Genomic DNA, 13,752 nt, shown 5'->3' with positions numbered 1-13,752 from the left:
CCAACATCCAATGGCAAATTTAGTTATAGAATAATGAACGAAGGAATTAATATAGAACGAATTATTTATTTAAAATGTAAAACGGTATAAAATATTTGTTTCTTAAAGTATTTGTTTCTTAATGAAGAATCGAATATATGTCGTTGCGTGATAATTTTCAATTTCATAACCACGAATTGGAAGTCCCAAAAAATAATTTAAGTAAAATCACTCTAAAATTACATAATATAGGGGCATAAATTTAATAATTACTGCAAACATATTTTCATTCAAATATGCAAATAATGAAGATTTCAAAAAAACAAGAAAATCTAAAGTCGTGTAACAATAAAATTTAAAAAATATATGATATTTTTACCGACAAATAGCCTATAAAAATTAATATTATTTCACAGGAAAAAAAATATGTTTAATAGATGCGTAATGTTTGTAAGTATTGTTATTTAAAATTTCATACCATTGTAATGAATGTTCTAAGCGTACAGAAATTTGAAGAAAACGTGTTTCGAGAAAAAGGCAAAATATTTATCTACTATCATAGGAGCTACAGTTAGATTGATTGTTAAATATAATTTATAAACTTTTGACTTTTCAATCCTATACAATCTATACAATTCTGTAATCAGTGAGATGACCCCCGTTTTATTAGACTAAAACTGAAAAATCATTTTTTCAAAGGTACAAGTGTGCCCAATTTCCTTAAGAATTCTCATACTATTGACTGATGTTCAAATTAAGAGCAAATTCACATATTCTAGTAATTAAAACAATATCAAACAAATATCAAATATCGTATTAAAATACTTATAAACAAATATCTTCTTCCCCATAATTCTGTAACATTTATTTACCACTTTCCATTATCACGCAGTTGTTGAATCTTTTTTTATGCATACGATATGAACTTCACTAATATGGACACGATTATCAATTTAATATTTCGCTAATATTTAATATTTTCGGTAGATTAAAAGAATTATTATTAAAATTTCTCACCACTCCAATTTTTGCATCAAGATTATTTTTCACTTTCTGAGAAATTTCTGCTGTATCTATTTCAGCTTTTAAAAAGAAGGCAAAATGCTTGCAAAAACAACTTGGATAGACTGCAAATGTGGTTTGCATTTATATGCGAACGATAACTACTCGTGTCCCTGTTGGCATGTAAACAGAGCAAGAAGAAAAAGAAAAAAAGGTTGGAAATGGTAAACATAAGTTTGCTATACGCCATCTGCTGATCTCATATGCTAGACAGTATATTGAGCATGATATGCATATTTTCTTAAACATTTTGAATATATTTCCTTTTGTAGATATACTTCCCTGCATTCGAAATTTTAAAAGTAATCTCAGTATCTCCATTCATGAAAGTCGTTTCAAATCTGAATCATTCATGCCGAATATTATCAGAGCCACGAATAGAATAATTTGAATTTGGTCCAGGGTAGAATTACTTTCAAACACGCATATTTATAATACACTTTATAAAAATTCATCTGCATTCGAATTTTATTTGACCAGAGCGGGAAATAGATTTTTCACCTCATGGTAGCGCAGATTGTATTATTCGAACATTAAATCAAGTGTCATAACTGTCCGATTTCTCACCTGATCAAACGATCTCAATTCAAAGCAAATAAGCTCTTAAATAAAATACCTTTAACATGCGTTAAGGAAATGGAAGAAAGACAGATTTAGCTGCTTTTTCAGCTGCCCGGTGAGAAACAAAACCGCAATACGAAACAAGTGCGACTCAAGTTAAAGAAATGGAACAAGTAAAATAAACAGATTTAAACACAAACTGTGACAGAATGAACATATGTAAACAAAATTAATCTAGGTAAAAATAAAAGAATAAAGGAATCAGTACGCAGTAGAATAGAGCTTAATAGAAGACATATTGATGTGACAACTGTACTAGAAATACTTTTGAATGATATATCTCGCATTTGTGAAAGAAATTTTTGCTCTAATATAGGTCATTTTAAATCACGGTTTTGTCCCAAATGGGGTCGTATAAATAAATTTTGAAGTGATGAAATTACGGAACGATCATGATTTTTTTACCCTCTAGTTTAATATATGAACGCTATAACTTATTAAAAGAAAACCGAATCGACTGTTTTGATAAGATTTTTTACGGAGTTATTGTTACATCACACAGTTTACAGAAAGGATGCCTGTCTAAAAATATTATGTTAAAAAACATCTATTCTCTGTTTCACCCTAACTTGGCAGTATTGTAAAAGGTAGAAAATGTGACGCTCCGCGTTGGGAAAGAGTTCCCCATCAATTCTGACTTTAAAATAGTTAAAATGCGCAGAAATTTATCAAATAATATCATAAATTACAGAAATCCTTTTTCTATAAGTATGTATTTAAAATTATTCTCAAGTTAGAAGTGCTTATCTGTTAAGTATTTTGTAAATTAAGCGAACGAATAAAGCTAAAAGATTGAGATAATGAATTCCACTTTGGCTAGGACCGGTCTTCAAGGTCAAATATTTGGCGCGCTTTTCTTTTACGTCTCCGCGAACTCAGCTTCATTCAGTTCGCAACCGTTATAATCTTTCGTACTTTTTTTTATTCTCGCTTTTTTACCAGCTGATATTTTTGATACTATTAATCACATTAGTAGTTATTAGTTTTGATTGTTGAATATTTATTCGGTTCGTTATTTTTATTCACTTCTAAAATCTCTGAAAAAGAGAAAGTGTTATCACCGACTGCGCTGCGTACACCTTCAAGATGAGTGAAACCAACAAAAAGTGCAGCATGCAGAAACATATTAAACGTTTATTCTCGACTCCGAGGAAACCCTCAAGATTCAATCAATCAAATTGTCGATAAAGTTTCGTACCCCTGGAAAGAAATGACCAGGCTCAGTAGGTAAACATTCAGGTCTTGTAAAATATGATGATTTTACATTATCCTGTATTCGACGAAAAATCCATGCATATTTTCGTAGAAATGAGATCCCAACATTAGATAAAGTTTTAAAAGATGTGAACGATGATACTGATATCTTTTCGAAAAACATTAGCCGAACTACGTTTTACCGAATATTGGAAGATTTAGGGTTTTCTTTTGAGAAACGATGAAACGAAATGAAATAACATTAATGATTTATTAAAATAATGTATCAATAATATTGAAAAAATAATGAAAATAAGGAAACAATTAAATCTCCGATAAAGTGATAATATAATAAAGTAAATAAATATTTACTATTTGGCGAAAAATTTGCGAGATAAAGTTTCGCCAGCGATCTGCATTTCTAGTAACTTTGTACTTTAAAGTAACCCAGTTCCCCTGACAACGACTGTGATTCGGCATGCCTAGAATATACACTACTGTCAAATTAGAGTGAAACAGAGTATAATGATTTGAAATATGTTTAAGTATTAGATGAAATAAATTGAGAAAGTAATATTTATTTTTGCCTAATTTATAATTAAAATACTCAAATTCATATCTCGTTGTTTTGCTGCAAACAGTTATATAAAGTAAGAGTTCTGTTACAAAATTGTATTAAAAACAGTTTTGAAAAATTTATTAGAATTAAAGAACAATTTGCCCGGAAATAAAGCTTATATCATTGAGAAGCAAACTAAATGATGCAAAAAGGATTTTTATGCGATAATATGTTCCCAATTTATTGAGGAAGAAACGTCAAAATTCGATTAATTTTATTTTTAATTAATTAAACATTTAGTAAAAATTTTGACAAATGTTTTATGAATGAACGTCTACTACAGAGGAAGAAATTCCATGCTAAATTTGATAGCTGTAAGTCGAACGAGTCACCTATGTGTTAGCCCAGATTTGCTTGAAGTCTTCCTTTTTTTAGCAAATATACACATGGTGTATCCAGATTTACAAAAAAGTATACCAGCCTATAAACATTTACATGTGAAGATAATCAACCGAATTATGCATAGCATTATGTAATATAATATGCTGCTACTCACTGCCAATTCGAAAGTGCTATTATTTAAATGTATTGATTTAGTTCATGTGATTGTAGTAGTTTATATAAGAAAAGTTTGAGCAGAATTTTAAACGCAATTTAAATGATAAAGTTTAAATATACTCATCGGAATTTTTTCAACTGTATCCAGTATGAAATTACGAATCATAATATTGCTTACGATTACTATTCGGTCTATTTTATAAAATGTTTAAGGGAATTTACTCAATAGATAAAAATGAAAAAAAAAAAAAAAAAAAAAAAACCTCTGAAGTTATTTCGAACCTTCTGTAATCATTGGCCTTTACATTTACAGTAAAAGTAATAGAATTCTTTTTGAATCGGATTATTCTACATTCAGAAAACATATCTGCTAATGCAAAACATAGTAAAAAACTTGTCTTGGGTAAATATGAAATATTTACTATTTCAATATTAATGCAACACCTTACGATTATCATACATTAAAATATCGCTTCATACTAAGTTTTCCAGTTTCTATTGTTTTGTCAGGCACTTCGAATTCTTTCGTATACACTCTGGCAGTTGTAGAAAACATGTTTTGTCAGCTCATCTCCTGGATAAACGCAGATAATGTAGACTAAAAAAAAAAAAAGTTGAAAATGAATGATTGGTAAATCAACAACTAATTATTCAACTAGATGAGTATGTCGCGCGTTTCTTATCGTAACAAATTATAATTATCGTGCAAGTAAAAGTAAAGCAAAATAAAGCAACGCAAATTAAGTAATACTCAAACCTTAAAGGAAAGGACTGTCTAGTTAAAATCGCTCACTTGCAGAGAAATTTACAATTTCTATATAAATGCAGCGATTAAAACTTTACTTAAATCTTGAGAAAATATAGAATGCTTCGTATGCAAAAACTTCGATAGATTCTTAGAAAATGAAAGGAAAATACAAAAAAAAAAAAAAAATGCAACTTTGTTGAACAAAAGCAATAATATATTATTATGTTTTGTTATTTATTAAAAGAGAATTATTCAAAAAATTAATTTCGAAACGAAAAATTTTGAATAATGATTTTTGCTTTAAAATGTCTCCTTAATCTTTTACTTAAGATATTTGTAAATCATAGAACGGCCTCTTGTATAATATTGGTGAAGCCCTTTCTATTTTTTTTTTTTTTTTTTTTTTTTTGCGTTATGACAAAGTAAGCTTTAATGAGCTCTAAATATAGTTAAAAGTATGAAGAGACCATTCTATCATTTTAAGAATATTATAATGAAGTTTCACATCTGTAGGTTTTAAAAATAAAAGATTCTCAGTAACTTATGAAATTTAGGTTGACTCGAATCCAAGCATGATATAAGAACTAGATTCTATATAAAGCATGAATTACAAATATTCATTTATAACACAACATTTTTTTTTCGCTCTTAAAAGTAAATGAGCACGCTGTCAATAACGCGACTACTTATGAGCCTCATCACGCCTCTATTCTTATATTTTATTTGCAATTTAAAGTATGGAAAATAATCCAATTAGCAATTCGTATCCATAGAACAGAATGCAAATATTAGCTAAATAGAAAATAGCTAAACTGGAAAATAAATAATTAGCTAATATTTGTATGGCTCTATATTAATATGAAAATATTGATTCGTAAAATTTTGCCTTTCTTGTATCTCAATGCTAGAGTTGCTTCTCAAAAGTCATTAATTTCTAACTAGGAAGTTAATATGTGTTTGTTTCACAAGATATCAATGATTTTACTGTCCCATTGCTTTTTAGTAAAGACTTACAAACAGACGTTCAGTTTGTTTGTTTTTTGAATATCTTTTTATATCAGATTTACAATATTAAAATCTGAAATAATTTCTTTCGTTATATCGTTCTGCATTGTGCATGAAATAACCAAGACTAAGTTTTCCGAATCAATTGTTATTGGTGACTTAAGTAGATCGAAGACAGACAACCCAGTTTTGTAACGCCTAAGGTTTGTCTCATATGTGATATTGATTCTAATCCCACATGATCTAGACGGGAGTCAAAGATCTTCCACCTTATAGTATGAAGTAAAATTTTAATATCTGGTTAGAACCAGAAATAAGAGTTTGAATTTACCAATTTGTAGGGGTAAGTTGTCTATCTAGAGAAATATCACGAGAGATTTGGTCATATTTGGAATGAAATCAAAACAACTGTTGAGAATAACATAGGCAAAATATAAAAAAAGATTAGTTCAATAACGACATAATTTATATATGTGTGTGGTTCCAGACTGATGTTCTGATTGGAGAGCTGTTCCCACAATACTGTCCAGCGCCACTGACGGGCTGGATCAGAGTTAGAGAGCAGGACGACAGACACAATATAAGACGATGAACGACAAAGAGCAGAGGGCTCTTAGAAATAACCTAACTTTAATGACGATGACGAAGTGTGTTTTTATTCTCAAAGCTTTTTACTTTATTTTTATTTATATCCTAATTCTAAATCTGTAAAATCTTTTATATCAATTAAATTTCCACAATTCAATAATCGTGATTATTGTCACCGGTCATCTTCCACATTTATATGTGGCTAGACATGTGGTGCGTGATCTGACTCCAAATGAGAAGGTACAGCTGGACAACAACTTAAGTATTTATTAACAAACAGCAACAATTTAAATTCAAATATTATAACAAATAAATCCTGCTGTAAATGGGAGAGAGAAAAGCAAACGTTTCTTTTCCAACTTCATAATATATATATCCTTTGTTGGAACCAGACGGCTTTGTAAGTAGAAAATCCAGATTCAACCTAGCAGAATGACTGGTGATACACACATTCTCAAGTTCAAGATCTGTTGTATATAGACGCATGAAGACCGCCATACAGACAAAACATTTATGCGTCTGTGTCATTGTTTAAAATTCGGGACAGAAAAATAATACATTGAGCCGGGCATCATTTAAGCTGACTAAGTCATTGGGAATGATCGACCCCTTATTCTCGCTACACCAATGTGTAGAATTCACAACTTCCATACTACTCTCTAGTAAATCTATAAATATGAAGGATTCAGTTTACGTGACTTCACAAACAAAATTATATGCCATATAGCATCCAAATGCACGTTATCTATTGTCATTTCACCTTTGGCAAAACGTTCAATGAAATTAAATTTACGCGAAGTATTTGATGTTTATCACGACTTGATTTCTTTTAAGAGTGCAATTGTAAGCGAACAAAAAAAAAAAAAAAACGCGATTTTTTTTTTTTTTGGCATTCTTTTTAGAGCCCTTTAAAAAAGAATTCGGAAGATTGTAATTGTTCCATATCAATAATCACTGCCACTACCGACCTTTATCTGTCTGCATGACGAGGCAAGCCAGCCTTGATGTCCTTCCCAGAAGGGCGTTTTTCTCCACTTTGACGTAGGTGAAGCGCATGTCTTTGAGGGTAATCCCCGAGGAGTAGAGCATCGTGGGATCCCGAAAAGCCTTCTTCAACTGCATTATCTCGTTTACTTTCACCTTTAGGAAGGGGGACAGAAAGATAAACAGCAGTTGTTTCAAACACAGTCAGATAAACAAAATCACAATGCGCCGTATTTCTTGATAACGACCGATTTGACTGAAAGCAAACTTTAATATAAAAATAAAATTGAACGAACGACTCAGCAAATGACGTTGAATGGTTCTTTTGTTTTTTTAGGAAAATTATTCAAATCACAAATACTTCTCAAGGAGGAATTAATAGCTACCATTGCAAATTGATTTACTTTTTAATTTGGCTTCTTTTACAAGGAAAGTGTATCCTTTAATAAAAATAAATCCAATCAATAAGATTTTTAACCCTTGTATGGCATATGTTTATCCTTTTTAACCATATAATGCAAAAAAGGGACCTTTCTATTAGGTGTTTGCATGCATTTTAATCAGCGACATCTATTGGTAAATATGCGAAATTTCTATATAAACAACAATGGTTTTGGGTTTTACCAATTTACTATTATTTTAAAAGTTAAGTCCATTTAGTATTATTGAGTTATTAAGTATATAAAGACCCCAAACTTGGAACGCACCAAATTGCACTTTCGACATTCATTGTTTTTTTTTTTTTGTTTGTTTGTTTGATTTGAAGAAATCTGTTACACGTATCACAACTGTCGGTTATTAGTTTCAACGAATTAAGAGTGATGATTTCTATGTCAATGACAAAAGATCTGGAGGACGAAAAAAAAAATGAAGACAATCAGTTGCAAGATTTATTGGACAAAAATGGGAAAAAGTTGTAAAAAATGATGGAAAATATTTTGATTTATAAATATTGTACCAATTTTTCTCAATAAATGCCTTTTTAAAGTGAAAAAATGATCAAAATACATGCAAGCACTTATAGTTTCGATACCAGTTTTATTAGCGCTTCTGCTGTTCCAGTTGGCACTTTCATTCTTTCATAATTTGAGTTGAAAAGCGTTGAATTTCTTAAGCTTAAGAAAGTTGTGTTGTGAAATTATTAAAATTTAGTTGTAAAATAAACGATCGTATTTCCTTCCACCATTTGTCTAGTATAAACAAATGATAAGTCAGTTCTCCAAAAAAGAAAGTTTTATATTCATTTCTTTTTCATTATATTTTTATCGGTAGCTTCATTCTTATTGAAAGAAAAAAGGAATTGTTATACAGCTGCAAATGGTTCTTTAGGTGAATTAGGAATGCGAACATAAGTACTTTCGCTTTATCGGTCCACTTGTATAGCTTGAAAAATTATCTGTTTTCGATAAAATTTATTATTTTTGTCTATGCTTGTTCTGTCTGTCTCTTTAAAATACCTCGTTCTATTTTATAGAATTTTTTCCATAAAAAAGAACGAGGCATTTTAAAGAAAATAGATCCATGCAAGTTTTATCGAAAATGTATCCATTTTTTTAGCAAATAATCTCTAATTTTAGAAATGATTATTTTCAGTCTTTCGTATTCTTAATTCAGCTGTTCATAGCAAGGTTCCTGCATAATAAAACTTATATATGATCAATGTTATCGAACAAAAAATTATAATGTATTTTCGGTTAAATAGTATTTGAGACTGCAAACCAATCAGAACAACGAATTCTTTTGAATCAGGCTTACCAAATTGGTGTGGCGATGCAAAAATTATTTAAAAATAAGGTTTAAAAAAATCAGAAGTCTGGGTAAACGATTAAAACATTAACTTATCAATAGAAAATAGATTTTCATAAAAAACTGAAGTCTATAAGAACGATAGAGATTGATAAATTTTCCATTAATAAAAGACAAACTATAAAGGATTTCCTTTTTTTTTACTTTATTTAAAAACTGTTTTATATTAATAAAATTCAGTTCACATCAATGATAAATAAAGTAGCAGGAAAAATGCATTTCATATTATGTGTTCTAAAAGATAATTTGTATGTATCATATTATCTTTCAGTTCGATAATAATATACAAATGGGGTTTCGGTTTCATAATATATGTGGTTAAGTGTTTTTTTTAAAAAGAAATAAAAATACTCTATTTTTAGTTTCGAGTTTCATGATTTTTTTCTGTTGCCGAATTTCAAACATTGCTTCAACTAAAATGTTATTTAAAAATTTTTTTGCCTCCTAAAAAACACTTCATATTAGAAATATTAGAAAAAATTTTCTTTTCAATTAGATTTCACATTAAGACATCTGTTACCTAATTGCTGAGTAAGACACTTTATTAAATGCTTTAAATACAGAAATATTTTTTTATAATTTTCCGTCAGTTGTTAAAAATTATTTATTCGTTTTCACAAATAGAAATATAAAATTTCTTGTTTACATGATGTGTAAAAGGAAAACAAGGTCCCCCCTCCCTATTCCACACGTACGTTAGAAAAGGCCAAAAATTAATTAATGGCAAAAAAAAAAAAAAAAAAAAAATCAATGAGCGGAAACTTTGCAGAAAAAGACAATATTCCGAAACTTGGCTTTAAAAAGCTCTATATTACAGTCCGGTTGCGAAAAATATTTTTATAATCTCATAACAGACACATTTTTAGTTAAGAAAATCTTCACAAAATATAGTTGTGCATAGGATTTGTGGAATTACAACATAACAACCTCTTGTTGGTACCATTGCAGAACAGATGGAGGTGAAATACGCCCCCCCCCCAAAAAAAAAACCTGTCACAAACAGAAGCGAATTTGCCTGATGAATGCATGAAAACGGAAATGGATACAAAATCGAAAGTGGAAATGTACATTTTTATATAGATTTTTTTTTAGAGCGAGATTCTGTCATTTTAAAGCGTATATAAAGTAGCGGTCAAAATTATGGAAACTCTTTTGGAAAAAGCTCAGTTTTGAGATTTGATAACTCATAATAATAATAATTCTATTTAAAGAAATATTATAAAGTTATATATCATTTTAAAACTAATTGAACAAAAAATTAACAGAATAGCTTATAGTGATATTAATAATGGAATAACAATTATAAGGAAGAAAAAGGTAATACAGAAATAAGGCTATATACAAAAAATCTTAATTATGGCTGTTAATATTTAATTGGGTAACTTTTAATATCAGTTATATTTCGCAGCATTGTTCCATGGATCCTAAAGCTTTCAGTTATTCGGCTGATATTGCTTCTATTAATTGGGATTAATTGTCGGGGTTGCTTCTGTGCAATATTTTTTTTTCTTTTAATCCTGGTCCATAGATTTTCAATTGGGTTAAGGTGTTGGGTATTCCTAGATCATTCCAGTTGTGAAATGTGATTGTCACAAATCCAGTTTTTACTTATAGTGGCTACTTCTCAGGAGCTGAATCTTACTAAAATATAAATTCTTCATTTTTTCAAAAAATATGACATTCAGAAAACAGCAATTTTGGAACAGGTATTTCCTTTAAGCATTTTTGAGAATTTATATTCCCATTAATCGCAGAAATCCTGCCCACACCAGTTGCTGTTATACGTAGCCAGATCATAATACTAAATGGGTGTTTAACAATAAGTGTAATGCAATCAGGATAGAAATCTCTTATTCTTGTTCTTACGTATTTTATGCCACTGCAAACAAATAGTGAGGTTTCAGCCTCATTATTTCCAATCACACATTGTTTTGCTGATTAGTTAACACTGACTCATTCGTACTTAGTTTAAACTCTTCATTTATTATTTTGGATTTAAAAAAAAAATTTTTCCCATGAAATTCTTGCATTTAGTTAGAAAAAATTCCTGCAATCTGATTTGAATGATCTTCACGTAACATCACACTGCACAGCATCATTTCACCTTATATCCCGAAGGATTTTTTTCTGTCACCAAAACGCAATTTTTTAATTAATCTATCATCACTTGATGTTAAACAACTTTTCCTTCTTTTATTAGTTTGATTTTCTAGTGATTGAGTTTTCTTATATTTCTTCAAGAATTTATGAATGCCGTCCTTTTTTTAGATATCCACTAATTTTCTGTTTATTAAAATTAACTAAAGCTATGCAGAGAAAGTCAGACCGACCTTCATTCACCAGGTCGGTCTGGCTTTCTCTGTATGACGGGCGGATTTTAACAATTATGAGGATTACTTTTTCGTTCTAAAAGATGAAAATGCGTGAGCAATTTTAAATTATTCTATTTATTCGAATGCGATATATATATATATATATATATATAAAAGATTGAAATCTGCAATTGCGAATCTCAAGACAACATTTGAGAACATTTTTATTTTGCTATATGAATTTTTACCATCTGTAATTTTTTTTTAAAGCTAGATTGAAATTCATACCATAATCTTTCTGCAGATATATTTCGATAAAGAAATTACAGTTAAAGGTAAAAAAAAAAAAAAAAAAAAAAAAATGTTTAAAAAGATGAAGAAAGTAAGTTAAAAGTTTTAATTCAGATGCCTTTCATTTGAAATTTCTTCTGATATTTAACGTTTGTATAAATTCAGTTCCTATGGCCAATAATCTCCATCGGCCCATGGTCTTGGGCAGATATTTCTAGGCATTGGGCCAATATTTCTAGGCTTCGAAAATACCATTCGCAAAACAACATAATGTCCACACATGATAAAATGGGAAATTTGAAGTAAGCGTAAATATAAAAGATCTTACAACATTCTAAAATTTCGTAATTTAATCACTTGCTGACCTACCTGAGGTCCATCTTTTGGACTTCTTCCGAGGCAGGACCCGTCATCCAGAGAGTGAAGAGCCGCGAAGATGCATCGACCCCCTCCCTGAGGAACGTCAGTCAGTTGACGAGCCAAGTCGTCCCACTTCATAACTTAAACTACCTGAAATAATAGAGCTAAACACTTTTGAATATTTGTTTCACTTATATTTCTAAATGAGTGCCAATGGCGAAGCACTTCCCCTCAGCTTAACAGTGTCTTATGAAAACCTCTGATATTGGCTTAAAAGGATAGGAGTGAATTGGAAAAGAATGAATAAATTTTGAAGTAACAGTGAATGATTTCAAATAAAAGATAAGACTCCTTCATATTAGTGCAGTTTAAGGGAAAGGAACCATTTGGTAGTGACATCTAAATAAAACAAGTTTCCCATTACTGAGGGCGAAGAATGTTTGATTGCTGATGATTGGATTAGGTTGATTCTTGGCTTAGTTGAAAAAGTTCTTAAACAGTTTTCTGGATGTATTCTGCATTTTTCTGATGAGTGCATGCTGAGTATTATGCATTTCTGAAGATCAATATATATGACAATATATATTCTTTTTCACCGTTCACAGTCATGATCGTGAAAATTTTAGTATGCAGAATTTGAATTTTCTTTCATTGCATTTTTGATCCAAGTCCCCTGATTTGAGTGGTGCAAGATAAAATAGAGCAAAGAATGAGTGTAGCAGTACTTGTACAGAATGAGGAGTCTTTTGAATATGATTTGTTCTTTTTGACTTTTTAAGAAATTTGAATGACGCAAACAAAGGTGCTTTGATGTGAGATTAATAATAAGGCACATATTTTCTAATAATATTGCAGTTGCATTCTGTAAGAACTTATTCAGAATGCTGCGGAGTTTTTGATAATGTATATTTAGACGAATTAATATTTTATATTAATTTTTTATACAAATTAGCGGTTTTCTCGGGGAAACGGAGTTTGTCAACTGGACGATCCTTCTTCAGATAACCGTTAAAGTGTGAAACGACCTTAAATATGACTTTTTTATATAATTTAAAGCATTTTTTTTCAGTTGTGTCTCTATACTATACCTAATAATTTAGAAATTAGTTATTGTACAGTTTCATTGTCTTTAGCCTAGGGGAGTTCAAAGTTCCATTTGTTTTTCATCCGTTCCAAACAAGAATGGCTCTTTTATATTTAAATTTTTTCAATTAAACCATCATGATTATTCTCCCATTGAATTTTACTATACTAGAACAATAATCTAATGGAACTATGCTAATAAAGTAATAATATAAATATAATCGAATAAGTACTACTAATAATAATGGATAATAAAATGCTAATAATAATAATGGATCTAATAATAATCAAATCACAGGGTACGATTCTTCCTATTATATTGGAGAAAATCAAATATGTAGAGAGACGAGACTCTTTATAACTTTATTATGAGATAAATAAAAATAAGAGATGAGTTTCAAGAGCAGTTATTTAATTATTTCCTAAGTTCCCCATTTCACAAGACAAAACAAACACGAACACGAAAATACATGACACTCATTTAGAAAACAATTTAATAATGACCCCCCTCCCCCCCAAAAAAGGATCTTGGGAAATATGTCTTGATGTTAATAAGGCAACGCCATCTGTTGTATCAAAAGAGAAGGTAGTAGAATTATGTA

At 29.8% G+C, this 13,752-nt stretch overlaps 1 protein-coding gene across 1 annotated transcript; it reads right to left on the bottom strand.

Annotated features, from left to right (window-relative positions):
* Window positions 1-4,422: 4,422 nt before the first annotated feature.
* LOC129962586 (uncharacterized) lies at window positions 4,423-12,205 on the bottom strand. Its single transcript, XM_056076388.1, has 3 exons — window positions 12,077-12,205; window positions 7,283-7,454; window positions 4,423-4,571 (listed from the first exon to the last, which is right to left on the bottom strand). The coding sequence occupies exons 1-3, from the start codon at window positions 12,203-12,205 to the stop codon at window positions 4,480-4,482; spliced, it is 393 nt and encodes a 130-aa protein (XP_055932363.1). The 3' UTR covers window positions 4,423-4,479.
* Between the last annotated feature and the right edge of the window lie 1,547 nt (window positions 12,206-13,752).

Source organism: Argiope bruennichi, chromosome 1 (assembly GCF_947563725.1).
Source record: "Argiope bruennichi chromosome 1, qqArgBrue1.1, whole genome shotgun sequence".
Taxonomy (NCBI): Eukaryota; Metazoa; Arthropoda; class Arachnida; order Araneae; family Araneidae; genus Argiope; species Argiope bruennichi.
Note: the sequence above shows the minus strand (reverse complement) of the source record. Positions and strands in the feature narration are given on the sequence as shown.

Excerpts from the sequence above, each read along its gene's own strand:
- LOC129962586 (XM_056076388.1), bottom strand. The coding sequence starts at position 12,205 with ATGAAGTGGGACGACTTGGCTCGTCAACTGACTGACGTTCCTCAGGGA. Across the intron at positions 7,455-12,076 it reads GTCCAAAAGATGGACCTCAG|GTGAAAGTAAACGAGATAAT; the intron begins GTAGGTCAGCAA and ends CCCTTCCTAAAG. Across the intron at positions 4,572-7,282 it reads CGTCATGCAGACAGATAAAG|TCTACATTATCTGCGTTTAT; the intron begins GTCGGTAGTGGC and ends TTTTTTTTTTAG.